Source organism: Pithys albifrons, chromosome 24 (genome assembly GCF_047495875.1).
Source record: "Pithys albifrons albifrons isolate INPA30051 chromosome 24, PitAlb_v1, whole genome shotgun sequence".
Classification (NCBI taxonomy): Eukaryota; Metazoa; Chordata; class Aves; order Passeriformes; family Thamnophilidae; genus Pithys; species Pithys albifrons.
In genome coordinates this window covers 2,062,547-2,081,301 of record NC_092481.1, presented here as the reverse complement: position 1 = coordinate 2,081,301, position 18,755 = coordinate 2,062,547, and the positions used below count along the sequence as shown (strand labels likewise).

At 55.6% G+C, this 18,755-nt stretch overlaps 1 protein-coding gene across 1 annotated transcript; it reads right to left on the bottom strand.

The window, feature by feature from the left end:
* Positions 1-18,605, bottom strand: SNRNP40 (small nuclear ribonucleoprotein U5 subunit 40). Its single transcript, XM_071576654.1, has 10 exons — positions 18,384-18,605; positions 17,188-17,317; positions 15,226-15,319; positions 12,850-13,015; positions 10,276-10,398; positions 8,892-9,012; positions 7,157-7,239; positions 6,687-6,748; positions 2,721-2,824; positions 1-429 (listed from the first exon to the last, which is right to left on the bottom strand). Exons 1-10 carry the CDS (start codon positions 18,585-18,587, stop codon positions 380-382), a joined length of 1,137 nt encoding a protein of 378 aa, XP_071432755.1. The 5' UTR covers positions 18,588-18,605; the 3' UTR covers positions 1-379.
* Between the last annotated feature and the right edge of the window lie 150 nt (positions 18,606-18,755).

The window sequence follows — 18,755 nt, the reverse complement described above, 5'->3', positions numbered from 1 at the left end:
TCTGCAAAAAGCCATTTATTGCAGTTTTAACTGTATAAAAAAACCAAGAGAAACAGCACAGGGAATATACAGGCCATGTCTGGACTTCAAACAAGTTACCCATTCTGAGGGATCTGGGTGAGGGTTTAATAATCAGTGGCACAGTCAAAACTGAACTCATCTCAATTCCAAGCTTTCCTTCCTCCCCAAAGAAAGGGGAGGTGGAAAAGCTGCTCAGTGACACCTTGAGGCAGCACAGCCTGCACAGGGGGGTGTCACAGCAGGCTGCTGCAACACTCCCCACTGCCACAAGGGAGGGGTGGCACTGGGGCAGAGAGTCCATCCCACTGCTGGAAACCAAGGATCCCGAGGGCACAGATCCACCATGTCCCTGCTGGCCTCACTGGATCTCCCCCATGTAGAGTCTCTTGTCACTGGATGCAGAGAGAACTGGGGGCAGAGAGAGGAGGGAGGGAGGGATATTAATGAAAACAAACAGTTTGAGACTCCCACCAATGACACATCAGGGAACTCCACATTTCAGAGTTCACAGAATATTCTGAGTTGGAAGGACCCACAAGGATCACCAAGTCCAGCTGTTCAGTGAAAGGCCCGTACAGGGATCAAAGCTGCAAGTTGGGCTTTATCAGCCCCACACTCAGCTGAGCTGATGTCAGTGATCCAGAAAGCCCAAAACCCCTCATGGAATCGCAGCTCTGACACCTGATCCGTGGAGTGGCTGCCATTCCCTGCCCCAGGGAGTCATCCCGCTGTGCTGCCGGGAATGGCTGAGCCCTGAAGGGATAAGGAGAGGGGGATAAACACCCCTGGGAGGCTCCGGAGCGCCCTGAGCAGACATTTCCCTGCCGGGAGTGCCCAGGCTGCACTCGGGGCTCTGCCAGTGCCACTAGAGGGCACAGACCAGCCAGGAAAGTGCCACCAGGACAGCATCATTCCATGGGAACAGGGAAAACACGGCTGGCTCCCAGCTCCCACACACCATGAGCCACCCCAGCTCAGAGCCAGAGAGCCCTTAAGGCTGGAAAAGCCCTCCAGGATCACTGACACCAACCAGCAGCCCAGCACCACCACTGTGGTCACACTAACCCATGTCCCCAGCTGCCACATCCATGTTTTTTAAACACCTCCAGGTGTGGTGACTCCAGCACTGCCCTGGGCAGCTGTGCCAGAGGAGAACCCCTTCTATGAAGAATTTTTTCTTAATATCCCCCCTGCCCCTGCCCTGGCCCAGCCTGAGGCCATTCCCTCTCCTCCTGTCCCTGTGCCCTGGAGCAGAGCCCGACCTGCCCCATCTCCCCCCTCCTGGCAGGGATTGCAGAGCCTGAAGGTCCCCCCTGAGCCTCCTTTTCTCCAGGCTGAGCCCCCCCAGATGCTCCTCATCAGATTTATGTTCCAGCCCCTCTCCCAGGATAAGGTTCTTCAGGGATTCAAAACACCAAGAGTCACAAGAATGTCCCAGAGGAGCTGGGTTTGACACTGACAATGTCCAGGAGAGATCTGGGGGGTTTCTACACGAGCCTAGAGCCTGGTGGTGTCTGTTGTCCTGCTGCAGTTTGGCTTCTCTGCTCCCTCCTGTGCAGGTATCCTGGAGTGTGTGCTCTGATTTACAGGATTAGGGTTCCCAGGAGTGACCAGAAATCAATGGCACAACTCGCCCTGCAATGCCTGGATAGACTTTCAATAACAGTTCTTTAATTCTTGTTTGAAGGTGAGTGATTGATTCCCACAGAGGAGCTCAGCACACAACCAGCACCCTCTGCTCCAGCCTGGGAGGAGCTGGAGTTGCTCCCCCAGCCCAGCCCAGCCTGCACAGAGCCAGGAATAACCAGGAACAAACCCACAACTCCCTACCCAGCCTGGGCACCACCCACCTCTTGGCTTTGCTTTGGGGTTCACTCTTAGCAATTTTTGGCTGCTGACCTGGGCAGGGTGAGTGTTTCCATGGAAACACAGCACCCTGTGGTCCCACCCAGCCCACACTGTGCCAGGAAATGGGAATGAAACCCCATCCCAGCTAATTCAGGGTGGTTAAAATGGCTCTGGAAAGGCCAGAGCTGCCACACGGTGCCATGTGTCACACAGCTCCAGAATGGGGACTAAACCCATGGACAAAGAGCTTCCTTGGGATTGGACATTAGGAGGAAATCCTTCCCTGGGAAGGTGGGCAGGCCCTGGCACAGGGTGCCCAGAGAAGCTCTGGCTGTCCCATCCCTGGAAGTGTCCCAGGCCAGGTTGGACAGGGCTTGGAGCAACTTGGGCTGGTGGAAGGTGTCCCTGCCCATGGCAGGGGGTGGGATGAGATGGACTGTAAGGCCCCTTCCAACCCAAACCATTCCATGATTTTGTGATTCCATGATTTGCTCCCTACAGCTTCTGGCTAAGTCAGGAGACCTCAGGCTGGAGACACACTCACAGGTGATCCCTGTCCTCAGGTGCACACCCACCTGTGGTTCTATCCCTGGTGTTCAAACCCAGGTATTCCAAACTCTTTCCTCATGGCCCTTGGGAAGTCTGGACAAGCCCCAGCTCATGGACACCCACAGGTGATCCACAGCCCAGCCCCAGCCCCTGCTGCTCTGTGGGTGCCCCCACCCACAAGGGAGGGGGAAACTGCCCCTCTGCCCCTCCAGAATTTGTCTGAAAATTGGGACTCTGGGCCATTGGCAATCTGGGGGCCCTGAAACGACTTCCCCAGCTGAGCTGAGGTGGGAAGGACTTACTGATGGGCTCCTCTGGATGGAAGGCCAGTTCATTCACAGACCCAGCGTGGCCTGGCAGCTTGTACAGAATCCTCCTGGATGTGGTGTCCCACACGTAGACAAACCTGCAAGAGAGGCCTGGTGAGTGCAGGTGCTTGGGACAGAATCCAGCTGCTTGTTCCTGCAGTGGCTCTGCCTCTGGCTGATCTGTGTGTGGATCAACAGGAGCTCCTCAGGAGCAGAGGCTGAGCAGGCAGGAGCCAGTTTGGTGCCTGAAGCCTCCCTGAGAGCACAGGACAGGACAGGGCAGGGCAGGACAGAGCAGGACAGGGCAGGGCAGGAGCCCCATTCAGCCCTGGGGGCTCAGAGGTGGATTGGAAAGCTTGAGGCTGTAGAGATCCTCAATATGGCAGGGACAGAGTGGGATGAGGGAGAAAATCAGCACTGGGAATGGGGACGAGGGGTCATAGAATCACAGAATGGATTGGGTTGGAAAAGACCTCTGAGATCATCAAGTCCAACCCTTGGGCCAACTCCAGTCCCTTTACCAGATCATGGCACTCAGTGCCACGGCCAAGCTCAGTTGAAAAACCTCCAGGGATGGGGAATCCACCCCCTCTCTGGGCAGCCCATTCCAATGCCTGAGCACTCTCTCTGGAAAGAATTTTTTTCTGAAATCAAACTTGAATCTCCCCTGGCAGAGCTTGAGCCCGTGCCCCCTTGTCCTATTGCTGAGTGCCTGGGAGAAGAGACCAACCCCCACGTGGCCAGAACTTCCCTTCAGGCAGTTCCAGACAGTGCTGAGGTCACCTCTGAGCCTCCTCTTCTCCAGGCTGAACACCCCCAACTCCCTCAGCCTCTCCCCACAGCACTTGTGCTCCAGTCCCTTCTCCAGCCTCGTTGCTCTTCTCAGTTGGGTTGGAAGAGACCTCTGAGATCATCAGCCCTTGATCCAACCCCACTGTGATCACCAGCCCAGGGCACAGAGTGGGGCACAGAGTGCCCTGGGCTGGTGATCACAGTGGGGTTGGATCAAGACATGGTGGATTCTCTGTCCCTGGAGGTGTTTCAGAGGACACTCAGTGCCACATCCAGTCCCTTCTCCAGCCTCGCTGCTCTTCTCTGGACCCCCAAACAGCCTCACCAACACAGACACTCTGCAGTCACCCTGGGCTGGCAGTGAGGAGCCCAGTGCTGCCCCAGCCCCTGCTGCAGGGTAGGCCCTCACAGCCAGCAGCTCTGGAGATGGATTTCTTCCTGCTGTGCCACTGAAGTTGTGATCCACTTCCCAGCAGTTATCAGGGGGCTGATGGCATCGTGCTGAGCCCTTTGGTTACCCTCTGTCAGGCCTCACCCCCCTGGTGGGTCCTGCCTGGGCCCCCTCTGGCACTGCAGGAGGGAATGGCTGGCACCAGGCACAGCTCTTAAAAATGGTCTCAGGGAGCAGGGGAAACTGCCCAAGATCCTGGTGGGAAGCTCCACTGGGAAGCAGAGTAATGCCTGGCCCCTGGTCATGGGGAGCATCCACAGGAGTGGGACTTTGACACATCAAAATGAGAAGAGCCCTGGACCAGGTGAGGTGATGCTGCTCCTCACCTGCACAGGTGCTCCCCTCTCCTCCCTCCCTCCCCAGTACAGGCCTCACCACAGGGAAAGGCAATTCCCAAAAAGCATTGCCTGGGCAAAGCTGCTGCCAGTTCTGGATGGCACTGCCCCTGCCCTCCCACCGTTGTCAGGGAGCTGACTGACAGCTCCAGTGAAAGTCCTGGGGCAGCAAAGGGCAGTCCTTGGGTTTGGTGGGAAGGGCAGCTCTGCTGCTGCCCTGGGGCTGTTCACAGCCTGTAAATACATGGAAAATCAATCTACTCCATGTCACTCCTCCAAGGGAAGGTCACTGAGCATCCCATGGATTCAAACCTGCTGGGATCAGCAGCCCCTCCCTCAGCCCAAGCTCTGAGCACCAAGGCTGGATCCTGCCAGGCTTACATTGGGTTCCTCAGTCCCTCCACTCCTTCCCACATCTCAGGGCTTTGCAGACCAGACAGACAGAGAACAAGATGTGCTTTGTCCAACCAGCCTGGCTTTTAACTGAAATACAACTGAGCTGCTTTTCCCCTCCAGAAAGCCTTAATCACTTAGAAGCCTTGTTGGCTGGGCAGAGAATGCACTGGGTACCAGCACAGGGCACACCAGCCCTGGCAGGAGCTTTGTTAGGCTGCTGCTGTTTTGTGACTGAGCTTCTTGAAGGAAACATTCAGGCCTGCAAAAATAAGTCTGAATGTTCCTTGGATCAGGATTTCTTCAAGCACTGTTCTTATCCATCAGGCAGGAGCTGTGTCTGTTCCTGTCTCAGAGCTGTGTTTTTCACTTGGTGTTGCAAAGCAGGCAAGGCTGATTTTACTCTAAACCTTCTAAAGGGCACAACAGCAAATAAACCCAACCAGGTGACTGTCCCTCCAACTTAGATACACTCCAGGTAGTGCAGAAGGAGAGAAGAATTACTGAGGGACTATTCTGTACTCAGGTAAATGAAATGTTTGTTTAACCTTGCTTTGCTTTCCCTGCAGATATACCTCAAAAAAAAAATTAAAAGCTCTGTGCTAGTAGAAAGGTTTGAGTGGCCTTATCTGACCTGTCCCAGGAGCTGTCAGACCCCTGAGCTCCCTCAGCATGTGCAGAATGAACAATGGCCCCAAGTCCAGGCACACCTGCCCACAGGAATCCATGCAGGGATCCCTCTCCCATGCAGGGATCCCTCTCCCATGCAGGGATCCCTCTCCCATGCAGGGATCCCTCTCCCATGCAGGGATCCCTCTCCCATGCAGGGATCCCACTCCCATGCAGGGATCCCTCCCCCATGCAGGGATCCCTCCTCCATGCAGGGATCCCTCTCCCATGCAGGGATCCCTCTCCCATGCAGGGATCCCTCTCCCATGCAGGGATCCCTCTCCCATGCAGGAATTCCTCCTCCATGCAGGGATCCCTCCCCCATGCAGGGATCCCTCCCCCATGCAGGGATCCCTCCTCCATGCAGGGATCCCTCCTCCATGCAGGGATCCCTCCTCCATGCAGGGATCCCTCCTCCATGCAGGGATCCCTCTCCCATGCAGGAATTCCTCCTCCATGCAGGGATCCCTCCTCCATGCAGGGATCCCTCTCCCATGCAGGGATCCCTCCCCCATGCAGGGATCCCTTCTCCACATGCCCTGGAAAGGGCAGTCACATCTCAGCCCCTTGCTGGGACAGCTGTCCCTCTGTACCTGGGCAGGGGGAGCTGAAGTTCTCCCCATGCACTGTCAGAAACTCATTAATTTGGTGATTAGTGCTGCTCCATGCCCTGCCCTCTGGCCTGCAGGAATTCCTGTCTCCATGGCACTGGCAGTGGGCCTGGATTTGCTCCAGGGAGGTCGGTGCCCTTCACACAGACCCTGTGCTGGTTTCCTCTCTCCACCCCTCCCACTGCTCAGTTCCCTTTGGTTTACAGACTACCTCATTTACAAGTCCAGTATGTGCTAATTGATCTTTACTCTTACTCCTTAATTAAGGGTGAAGAATGATCCTTGCAATACCCACTGCTGCCTCTTGGAAGCCACCAGGAAGGGATTTAACAGGTATTTGTGGTGTTTATCAGTCTGCCCCCCACATGCACACCCTTCCCAGTCTCCCTGCCCTCAAAGACAAGGTTTTGCCAGGACAACAAGGGATCCAATCCACTGTTCCTGTCATCTGCTGGATCCTGTGGGGGCACATGGCAGTAATGCAGACCCTCAGGCAGCTTTTTGATTTTACAACTATCCAGTGCTGCTCCACAGATTCCAGAGACACAGAAACACATCCCTGTGGAAGTCAGGGAAGCTCACAGAAAACCACAGAGGGTTTTTTGGGACTTCACAGCTCTACACACAACCCTGAGTCTTCAGGTCATGACCCAGGACTGCTGCAAAACCACTGTGGGTTGATGGTAACAGGAAAGAAGAGACAACTCACCTGTCAGCAGATCCCGCTGCGATTTTACTGCCATCTGGGGACCAGGAGCACCTCAGAAGGTTCTAAAAGAAAAGAACATGCACAGATCTGTTTAGGTTTCCCCTTCTCCTTGAATTAAAATCACCACGAGACTTTAAACAGCACCAGCATCACTTTAATGATCTCCCTTTGGAAGATGAGATGGTAATTACAGATCTTATTTTATTGCTGGAAACATCCAGTGCCTTGTTATTTTACACAAAGTAGATGGTAAATGTAGAAAATACTTAATTTACAGCTAATTATAGTTGAACTGAGCAAAGAAATCTTGTTATTGAGCCTTTAATTGGAATCTCACTTTGTGTATTCATCTTTCTTTGAGTTCCCATTAAAGACTTTCTGGTCTAAACCTGAACTTCAAAAACAATTTACAGAAAAGTTAAGAGCAGGAGGATGTCAGAGAGGCACATCTGGGTCTGGAGCACACTCACCTTTTCAAAATTATGGACATTCCCCTGGAAGATCTTCACACACCTCTCCTTGGGGGCAAAGGGCCTGATGTCCCAGATGCGAACTGCAAGAGAGAGCTCAGGGCTCACTGAGGGTGCTGGGCCAGGCTCTGGGGGCCTCCCTCTGCCCAAGACATGCTCCCTATTCCCTTCATCCCTGCCCTTCCCAGAAGCCAAAGGAAACCAACAGGGATGCAGAAGATTTGCTATGAAAGGTTCAAAAGCAGGAATGTGTAATGACACCCCGACCACTGCCAAGAGGAGGAGGGAAATCCAAACCAGCTGTCCCAGAAAGGAGCCACCACCTCCTCCCTCACAGGAGCACGTGCTGTTCCTAACACAGTCCATGCTCACTGTCCTGATGGGATCAGCCTCACCGAGCACCCACCCCACAGGGGACAGGCAGGGTGGGAGCTGGGATGTCATTCCCAGGGACACAGCCAAACCACCCCAACATGAGCCAGGTGACACGTGCCATGGTTTGTGACATGTGCCATGGTTTGTGTCGGGTGACACGTGCCATGGTTTGTGACATGAGCCATGGTTTGTGTCGGGTGACACGTGCCATGGTTTGTGTCACGTGCCATGGTTTGTGTCAGGTGACACGTGCCATGGTTTGTGTCATGTGCCATGGCTTGTGTCACGTGCCATGGTTTGTGTCGGGTGACACGTGCCATGGTTTGTGTCATGTGCCATGGCTTGTGTCACGTGCCATGGTTTGTGTCATGTGCCATGGCTTGTGTCACGTGCCATGGCTTGTGTCAAGTGACATGAGCCATGGTTTGTGTCATGTGCCATGGTTTGTGTCGGGCGACACGTGCCATGGCTTGTGTCACGTGCCATGGTTTGTGTCGGGTGACACGTGCCATGGCTTGTGTCACATGCCATGGTTTGTGTCATGTGCCATGGCTTGTGTCACGTGCCATGGCTTGTGTCAAGTGACATGAGCCATGGTTTGTGTCACGTGCCATGGTTTGTGTCAAGTGACATGAGCCATGGTTTGTGTCACGTGCCATGGTTTGTGTCGGGTGACACGTGCCATGGTTTGTGACATGTGCCATGGTTTGTGTCGGGTGACACGTGCCATGGTTTGTGACATGTGCCATGGTTTGTGTCGGGTGACACGTGCCATGGTTTGTGTCATGTGCCATGGTTTGTGTCGGGTGACACGTGCCATGGTTTGTGACATGTGCCATGGTTTGTGTCGGGTGACACGTGCCATGGTTTGTGACATGTGCCATGGTTTGTGTTGGGTGACATGTGCCATGGTTTGTGTCACGTGCCATGGTTTGTGGTGGGTGACAAGTGCCATAGTTTGCATTGGGTGACACATGCCATGGTTTGTGTCACGTGCCATGGTTTGTGTCACGTGCCATGGTTTGTGTCACGTGCCATGGTTTGTGGTGGGTGACACGTGCCATAGTTTGCATTGGGTGATACATGCCATGGTTTGTGTCACGTGCCATGGTTTGTGTCGGGTGACACGTGCCACGGTTTGTGTCAGGTGACACGTGCCATGGTTTGTGCCACGTGCCATGCCTTGTGTCCCCACTGCCCCTCAGAGCCAGGACAAACCCCCTGGGGCAGCTGCCCCCTCCCTGCCAAGGCTGTGACCTGTGCCAGGACAGCTCAGGGTCTCTCCCCAGAGCGCAGCTCCCCGTGCCTGGCTGTTGCCTGAGCGTGAGGAGCCCCTGGGGCTGCCCCTGGCAGGCTGTACCTGTGTTGTCCATGGCGTTGGAGAGCAGGTAGGAGCCCTCTGAGCTCAGGCTGAGCCCCGTCACCGAGTCTGCGTGGCCCCTCATGGTGTAAGTGAGCTTGTTCTGTCGCAGGTCCCACACCTGTCACGACAAACACACAGCCAAGGATGCTGGGGCTGCAGGATCCAAAGCACTCCACACAGGTACTGACAGATCAGCTGGTGACATCAGCTTTGCATTCCAGCTGGAGGGGGCTGAGGGCTAAAATGAGGCTGGGACTGTGTGTGTGTGTTGTAGGAAAAGACAATTTGTGCCTTAAGATTCTGAACTGAACATGTTCAAATCACCAAGGAGTTTCCCGTCAGCAGCCTCGTGCTTGCAGGACAAGGGAATGGCTTCCCACTGCCAGAGGGCAGGGATAGATGGGATATTGGGAAGGAATTCTTCCCTGGGAGGGTGGGCAGGCCCTGGCACAGGGTGCCCAGAGAAGCTGTGGCTGCCCCATCCCTGGGAGTGTCCAAGGCCAGGCTGGACAGGACTTGGAGCACCCTGGGCTGGTGGGAGGTGTCCCTGCCCATGGCAGGGGGTGGGATAGGATGAGCTTTGAGGTTCCTTCCCACCCAAAATAGTCTGTGATTCTTCAAAAATACAAGGCCGGAACTTTATGTGTCAGAGAAAAACAAAACTTGTCTTTTGAAAGATTTAAAACTGATTATGTTCAACAAGAGTTCAATGTCAGAAGCCCCAGGTATGCAGAATTCCTCTTTATCTGGCTGTAGCTCCCTCAGCTCCCAAATCCCACTGCCTGATGGTAATCCCAGTGTCACACTGTCCATTCCCACAGAGGGGCAGTGGGAAGAGCCCCCATGGCAGTGCCACACTGAGCAGTGGCTCTGACAGGCAGATGGAGCCACAGCAACCCTGTGAGCCCTGACAGGAACCAGGAGAACCAGCTGAATGAAAAGCTGAGCCTGCCCTTGAAGAACGTTCCACCCCAGAGGTGAGAGAGCGAGCTGCAAACTGGAGCAGAGGGCACAGAGTGGATGTATCACCACTTTTCCTTTAGTTTACCTCATACATGGCTCTGGATGCTCCAGGATAGGCACAGCCTGCCAGGACAGCCAGCACTCCATGTGACAGCAGTGGGGACACCTGGCCAGGGATGCCAGGGCTGGCCAGGGATGCCAGGGCTGGCCAGGGATGCCAGGGCTGGCCAGGCTGCAACATGGAGCTCCCTGGAGCAGCTCCCTCCCAGTTTATTGGCCCTGCATCAACAGTGAGGTCACACACAGCATGTCCAGGGGGCTCTTGGGATGTAAAATTAACCAGGAGGCTCCCACAGCTGTCCTGGACCAACACAATGTGGGCAGTGGGAAAGGGACTCAGGGCCACACAGGGTCCTACCTTGATGTCATTGTCGATGCCTCCAGAGATGATCTGGTCACTGGTGTCATTGAAGGTGACAGCCAGCACCTGGTATGTGTTCTGGAATGTCTGCACAGCAGCTTTCTTCCTGATATCCCACAGCTGAAAAGACATGGCAGGTGTAAGAGGAGCAACATGGATGTTCAACAACAAAATCATGCACAGGGACTTGGCAGAGACTCAGACTGGTCTCCTGAAACCCCCTTTGAGATTTCAGGAGGTCTCTGTAGGAACAGGGCACTTGGAGCAACCTGGACCAGTGTAAGGTGTCCCTGTCCATGGCAGGGGGTGGAACAAGATGAGCTCTAAGATCCCTTCCCTTAAAACAATTAAATCTGGTGTGGCTGGAGCACAGGAAGGAGGAGAGGGAAGCAGGAGATTTCAGGAATGGTTTTTGTTAAATGAGATCAGCAGAAAAAGCACAAATAAGGAGGTGGATCTTCACAACCCTCCAAAAGAATCACAGAAAAAAAAGGAGCAGCCAAATTTTATGTCATGTTTCACCCAAGTTACAAGATAATGAAATTTCATAAATAAGGAAAGGCTGAATGTGGTAGTTTTAGTTAGGCCTTAATGCAGGTATTAATTTTAGTAGGTCCTGACAATGTTACTTAATTAGGAGGGACAGGTGTCACCTGACTGAAGCAACCAAAGGAATATTTCATACCAGATAATGCAAACTAAGATATAAATACAGTAGAGCAGGAGGAGTTTCTCAGTTCTTTCATGGCTTCTCATCTGGGAAAGATGCACTGTGATGTCCCAGGAGAACAAGGCACAGCCCCAGCTCACCACCATGTTATCTCAGGGAAGGAAAATGTTTGTTCTCAGTCCTGCTTTCTGCTTGGGTCTGTCACTCAGGGGATTGAGTTCTTTGGAGTGATTTGCAGCTAAAATGGTGAGATATGAGTTCAACAGGGAGTTATTTTTTGTTATTTCTAACTTGAGTAGGTGTGTGTTATACCGTAGTTTTCTTTTCTGTATAAATATATAAACCTGTTTTCAGTTTCCAGGTTTTTCCCTCCCTTTTTTTGGCAAGAGGAGGGAGAGGCTCTGACACTCCATACTGGAGAGTTGGCATTTTGCCAGCTCAACCCAAGACACTGAATGAAAAGGTTTGTTAGTTTGAGCTGGGAAAATGCCAACTGCCCAACACAGAGAGAATATCCACCCCCTTCCCCCACCAAGGGAAGAAAAAAACCCTCCCAAACCCCAAAGTGAAAGCTTCTTCTTTTATGCAAAAGAGAAACAATTAAAAACAGGATATAATACATATATATACAAATGGGAGGAAAAAACCAAACCAACAACAACCACCACCGAGTCACCCACCCAAACAACACAGACGTCCACCACCCCAGCTCACAAACACTCCAACAAGCTCCCCCCAAAGGATACTTGGCCAGAAAAAAGAAAACCAATAACAAAGAAACAAAGGTACAGCTGAGATGAGCTCAGTTGGTTTAAACTTGGCTGTAACAATGCCAAGGTCATGGGTTCAATCCCCTGTGTGGGTCACTGACTGAAGAGTTGGACTCGATGATCCTTGTGGGTCCTTCCAACTCAGAATAACCTGGGATTCTACTCCCAAACCAAACAGCTGTGAAGTGGTGAATGAGGCCCAACAACCTCCAGCAAGGATGACAGCAGGTCCACTCAGCACCTGGACATCAAGGGACTGATGAGGTACCACCCACACCTTATCACAGAAGGGACTGGGTTGGAAAAGACTTCCGAGATCATCAAGTCCAACCCTTGGGCCAACTCCAGTCCCTTTACCAGATCATGGCACTCAGTGCCACGGCCAAGCTCAGCTGAAAAACCTCCAGGGATGGGGAATCCACCAACAGAGAATCACAGAATGGGTTGGGTTGGAAGAGACCTCTGAGATCATCAAGTCCAACCCTTGATCCAACCCCACTGTGATCATCAGCCCAGGGCACGGAGTGCCCTGGGCTGGTGGTCACAGTAGGGTTGGATCAAGACATGGTGGATTCTCACTCAGTGCCACATCCACAGAATCATAGAATGGATTGGGTTGGAAAAGACCCCCGAGATCATCAAGTCCAACCCTTGGGCCAACTCCAGTCCCTTTACCAGATCATGGCACTCAGTGCCACGGCCAAGCTCAGCTGAGAAACCTCCAGGGATGGGGAATCCACCCCCTCTCTGGGCAGCCCATTCCAATCCCTGAGCACTCTCTCTGCAAAGAATTTCTTTCTCATCTCCAACTTCAATTTCCCCTGGCAGAGCTTGAGCCCATCGTGCCCCCTTGTTCTATTGCTGATGCCTGGGAGAAGACACCAACCCTCACCTGGCCAGAACTTCCCTTTGGGTATACTTGACATCAAAATGATATGAAACATCTCTTTGGTTGCTTAAGTCAGGTGATGTTTGTCCCCTCTAATCTACACAGACTTTCTGGGCCTGCTGAAAAAGAGGCCTGGCTGAAACTGAAGCCAAACTACCACAAAAGGAAGGTCAGACCCCCCTGCAATTGCTCCCAGAGCCCCCAGTGTGCAGTGGTTGCAGCTCCCCTGCAGCCCCCCTGACCTTGACGGTGCCGTCGTCGCTGCCGGTGCAGACGAGTTGGGGGCCGCGCCGGGCCGGGTGACACGAGTTGACAAACGACGTGTGTCCCTTCAGCCTCTTCACCCTCTCGCCGGTCTCGCTGTCCCACACGGCCACTGTCTTGTCCGTGGAGGCTGAGAACAGCATGCTGTGGGGCACAGACACTGTGAGGGGCTCAGGGGCTCCAGCACTGCTGCCCTCACACCCCAGTGTGGTGTCCCCAGTTTGTCCCTGTGTGGGGGTGACCAAAGCTGTGCATTCCAAACCCTCCATTCATTGCCCAGCAACTGTTCCCAATGGCCCATTGGCAGCAGCTGCCCAGGGCACAGCTGAGCCCTCAGGCTGGGAGCTGGCTGGGAAAGAAGCCTGGCAGAGGAGCTGGGAGAACTGCCCTGCAGGGAGTCCTTGGCACCTCCACACCCACCTGAGGGCTCAGCTCTGCCCATGGGCCAGCAACCATTCCAAAATCCCCCCTGACTGCCAGAGTCAGATCCCCCAGGGTGGAACTCCCTGCCCTGGGGGAGGCACTGGGGGCTCCCACCCAAACCTGAGGGGAGACAATCTTGGCCTTTGGGGACTTCTGGGACCACTCCTTGGATGCAGAGGAGGAGCAGCCCCTGGCCAGGAGGAGCCCACCACTCTGGCCCAGACTGTGCCATCATCTGCACCAGCAGGTTTGTCCCTTCCTTTTCCTTTGGACTCGGCGGAACCACGTGGGGCTCAGCACAGGGGCCACCAAACCCCCCTGTGTTTGTGCCCCAGGGGGCTGGGTTAGACTGCTGGGGTTGGGGGTTAAACCCAATTTCTCTTTGTGCCATTGCATTGATTGTAATATTGTTATTCAATTCTAACTCTGATTTATCATGTCTTTTGTGTTGGGTTCCTTTCTCCTGTCATTTACCTTTAAACCAGCACAGTGTGGACAAGGCTGGGAATAAACAGTGGGAGAAGAACTTCCCCCACAGGCCAGGACAAAGTTATGTTTGAGGGGACCCTGACTCACATTGGAGCAGCTACACTGGACACACTCCCCTTCAACCTCCTTTCTTAAGTGTTTTTCTTCCTCCTCAAACACCATCTGGGATGAACAGAGCAGGAATTGCTCAGATCCAACAGTGGAACAGCCTTTTAAATCAACCAGTATCACACTTGCTTTCTCTCTCTCCCCAGTGACTCCCAACACCCAAGACTAACTTTCCTCTGTAGCAGGCACTGGTGGGTCACAGATGACTCCAGCTCCTTTGCTGAGCCTCCGGTAGGCACCAATCCTCACCTGGGAAACCCACACTACAGGGATTTGCTGGCCATGGATTGAGCAAAGGCAACAATCCCACAATCACTGAGGGTGGAAAAGCCCTCCCAGCCCATGGAGCCCACCCTGTGCCCAATGCCCACCTTGGCAAAGCCCTCCCATCCCACAGAGCCCACCCTGTGCCCAATGCCCACCTTGGCAAAGCCCTCCCATCCCACAGAGCCCACCCTGTGCCCAATGCCCACCTTGGCAAAGCCCTCCCAGCCCACGGAGCCCACCCTGTCCCCGATGTCCACCTTGGCAAAGCCCTCCCAGCCCATGGAGCCCACCCTGTCCCCGATGCCCACCTTGGCAAAGCCCTCCCATCCCACAGAGCCCACCCTGTGCCCGATGCCCACCTTGGCAAAGTCCTCCCAGCCTATGGAGCCCACCCTGTGCCCCTGAACTCTCACACACTACAGTACAAATATCTGTCACCCAAGAGCCATCACTGGTGCCCTGTACCAGCCCAGGGTGCTCAGGACATGGGTGGGACCAGGGGTGTCTGGGCAGATTTATTTGGTCCAGTGCCAAGATGATACAGTTTCACTACTCATATTTCCACTCCAGTGAGAGGTTGGCCTTGCTCACAGCACTGGAATTTTGGAGACGTGGCACTGGCCACTGTAGAATCCAGGAAAAAGGAAGGTTGGAGATCCCTGAGTGCAGCTGCTGACCCAGCCCCACTGTGCTCACCACTGAACCACGTCCCTAAGGGTCACAGCCACACACCCTGTGAACACTTCCAGGCATGGGGACTCCACCACTGTCCTCAACAGTCCCTTCCAATGCCTGACCACCCTTTGGGGGAAGAATTTTTCCCTAAAAACCAACCTAAATCTCTTGAGGCCGTGCCCTCTCCTCCTGTCCCTGTGCCCTGGAGCAGAGCCCGACCCCCTGTCCTGGCTCCCCCCTCCTGGCAGCGATTGCAGAGCCAGAAGGTCCCTCCTGAGCCTCCTTTTCTCCAGGCTGAGCCCCCCCAGCTCCCTCAGCCCCCCCAGCCCCTCTCCCTGATGTTCAGAAAGGGCCTCTCAGGGGGCTGTGACCAGCAGGAGGGCCCCCCTCACCTGCCATCTGTGTTGTAGTGCAGCTCCATGACGGCCCCGCTGTGCCCCTTCAGGGTGGCAAAGTTGTCACAGTCCCCATAGACATTCCAGAGCACTGGGGGGGAGGAAGGCAGAGGTAAGGAATGACAGGAGCCCTGGGAACAGCTCCCTGCTCTGGATGGAGCCCTGCCCTGGGAATGCAGCACAGCAAAGGATGCACCACCCCCTGCTGACTCCAGCGTGGGATAACTCACAGCAATGATGAGGCACCATGAGAGCCCCAGGACAGGGAGATGAGGACAGAGGGGTCTTGTTGAAGGTGAATTGAGTAAGAAAAATAACAGGATTCTTCTCAGCAACCCCAAGCATTAAAACCTGCATTTCTGCAGACTCCTGTAACCTGTGAGGGGCCTGGGGACACAGCAGGACACATTTCCAGCCCCAATGGGACAGTGACCTGCCTGAAGAGGGGGGAAAACCTTCCTGCAGCTCTCCTGGGTAAGTCCCAGGAAAAGCCTCCTGCACCAATCCTGGAGAAGCTGGAAATGCTGGGGAAAACCTCCTGCACCAATCCTGAGGAAGCTGGAAATGCTGGGGAAAACCTCCTGCAGCCCTCCTGGAGAAGCTGGAAATGCTGGGGAAAACCTCCTGCACCAATCCTGAGGAAGCTGGAAATGCTGGGGAAAACCTCCTGCACCAATCCTGGGGAAGCTGGAAATGCTGGGGAAAACCTCCTGCACCAATCCTGGGGAAGCTGGAAATGCTGGGGAAAACCTCCTGCACCAATCCTGGGGAAGCTGGAAATGCTGGGGAAAACCTCCTGGGGAAGCTGGAAATGCTGGGGAAAACCTCCTGAGGAAGCTGGAAATGCTGGGGAAAACCTCCTGCAGCTCTCCTGGGGAAGCTGGAAATGCTGGGGAAAACCTCCTGCACCAATCCTGGAGAAGCTGGAAATGCTGGGGAAAACCTCCTGCACCAATCCTGAGGAAGCTGGAAATGCTGGGGAAAACCTCCTGCACCAATCCTGGGGAAGCTGGAAATGCTGGGGAAAACCTCCTGCAGCCCTCCTGGAGAAGCTGGAAATGCTGGGGAAAACCTCCTGCACCAATCCTGGAGAAGCTGGAAGAGCTGGGAAACGCCTCCTGCATCAATCCTGGGGAAACCCTGGGAAAAGCTTCCTGGATCCTTCCTGGGGAAATCCCGGGAAAAGCCTCCTGCACCAATCCTGGAGAAGCTGGAAATGTTGAGAAAAACCTCCTGCAGCCCTCCTGGGGAAGATGGAAATGCTGGGGAAAACCTCCTGCAGCTCTCCTGGGGAAGCTCTGGGAAAAGCTTCCTGGACTCTTCCTGGACAAGTTGAAAGGCCTGGGAAAAACTTTCTGGAGCCCTCCTGGGTAAGTCCCAGAAAAAGCTTCCTGCACCAATCCTGGAGAAGCTGGAAGAGTTGGGAAACGCCTCCTGCACCAATCCTGGGGAAACCCTGGGAAAAGCCTCCTGGATGCTTCCTGGGAAAACCCTGGGAAAAGCTTCCTGGATCCTTCCTGGGGAAACCCTGGGAAAAGCTTCCTGGATCCTTCCTGGGGAAACCCTGGGAAAAGCTTCCTGGATCCTTCCTGGGGAAACCCTGGGAAAAGCCTCCTGGATCCTTCCTGGGGAAACCCTGAGAAAAGCCTCCTGCACCAATCCTGGAGAAGCTGGAAATGCTGGGGAAAACTTCCTTCAGACCTCCTGGGTAAGCCCTGGGAAAAGCCTCCTGCACCCTTCCTAGGGAAGCTGGAGGATCTGGGAAAAGCTCCCTGCCCTTTCCTGGGGAAGCTTGAGGAGCTGTAAGAAACTTCCAGCAGCTTTCCTGGGGAAGCCCCTCACACTCAGTAAGGTGAGGGCTGAGCTAAACCCCCCCAGCCCCACGTGCTGAGCCCACGTGAGCCCAGCCCAGGGGCCAGCAGTGCCAGCAGTGCCAGCAGTGCCAGCAGGGACACTCACAGATGAGCCTGTCGAATCCAGCCGAGGCCAAGGTGTTGCCATTGGGGTGGAACTTGCAGCAATAAACCTCCCCCTCGTGTCCCGAGAGCAGCATGATGGGGGCCTGGAGAGAGGAGCAGCGTGGGGGGCCCTGGGGACAGAGGGGACACTGTGAGGGACAGGGGACAGCCCAGGGCAGGGCTGCTCTGACAGACACCCCAACAGCAGGAATTCCACACCACATCCATCATCACCCCCCAAGGATTCCAGAGACACAGACTGGAAATGCCCTCCCAGCCCCTGGAGCCCACCCTGTGCCCGATGCCCACCTTGGCAAAGCCCTCCCAGCCCATGGAGCCCACCCTGTGCCCGATGCCCACCTTGTCCCCCAGCCCATGGAGCCCACCCTGTGCCCGATGCCCACCTTGTCCCCCAGCCCCTGGAGCCCACCCTGTGCCCGATGCCCACCTTGGCAAAGCCCTCCCAGCCCCTGGAGCCCACCCTGTGCCCGATTCCCACCTTGGCAAAGCCCTCCCAGCCCATGGAGCCCACCCTGTACCCGATGCCCACCTTGGCAAAGCCCTCCCAGCCCATGGAGCCCACCCTGTGCCCGATGCCCACCTTGGCAAAGCCCTCCCAGCCCATGGAGCCCACCCTGTGCCCAATGCCCACCTAGGCAAAGCCCTCCCAGTCCATGGAGCCCACTCTGTTCCCAATGCCCACCTTGTCCCCCAGACCAGAGCACTGAGTGCCACGGCCAGTCCTGCCTTGGGCACCTCCAGGGCTGGGCACTCCAAACCTCCCTGGGCAGCCCCTGCCAGTGCCTGACCACCCTTTCCATGAGGAAATTCCTCCTGCTGTCCCCCCTGCCCCTGCCCTGGCCCAGCCTGAGGCCGTGCCCTCTCCTCCTGTCCCTGTGCCCTGGAGCAGAGCCCGACCCCCTGTCCTGGCTCCCCCCTCCTGGCAGGGATTGCAGAGCGAGAAGGTCCCCCCTGACCCTCCTTTTCTCCAGGCTGAGCCCCCCCAGCTCCCTCAGCCCCTCCTGCTGCTCCAGACCGTTCCTCAGGCTCCATCCCCTCAATGTCTCTCTTCCCCTGAGGTGCCCAGACCTGGCACAGCACTGGCGGTGCCCAGCACGGGGTATTCCCACACCGCTCCATCCCCCAGACCCCTCGGGGGCTCCCCCTCCCCTCACCCCTCACGCTCCCCGCCATTACCGCCTGCAGCAGCGCCCCGCCCGGCGGCTGCCCCGCTGCGCCGCCCGTGCCCGGCGGGCCCGGCACGTCATGGCGGGGCCTCTTTGCGGGCACGGGGACGAGCGGGAGGTCTGCGGGGGGCGCGGGGGCCGCGGGCGGCGGGGCCGGGCCGGGAGCGGGGCCGGGACCTCCCGGCGGGACCTTCCGCTTCTGCTGCTCGATCATGGCGGGCCGCGAGGCCACGCCCCCCGCGCCGCTGACCACGCCCCCCCACACCCCAACGCCCGCGCTGATTGGCGGAGCCCCGCGCGCTATGCCCCGCCCTCCCCTCCCGGCGCGCCGCGCGGGAGGGGCGGGAACAGCGCTGATTGGTGAGAGCTGGAGGGGGTAATG

What these genes read in the sequence shown, in the direction of transcription:
- SNRNP40 (XM_071576654.1), bottom strand. Translation starts at nt 18,587, where the DNA reads ATGATCGAGCAGCAGAAGCGGAAGGTCCCGCCGGGAGGTCCCGGCCCC. An exon ending in TGGATTCGACAGGCTCATCT is followed by an intron (nt 15,320 to 17,187) that starts GTGAGTGTCCCT and finishes CCTCCCCCCCAG; the next exon opens with TGCTCTGGAATGTCTATGGG. An exon ending in ATGTCCATAATTTTGAAAAG is followed by an intron (nt 6,749 to 7,156) that starts GTGAGTGTGCTC and finishes CTTTTCTTTTAG; the next exon opens with AACCTTCTGAGGTGCTCCTG.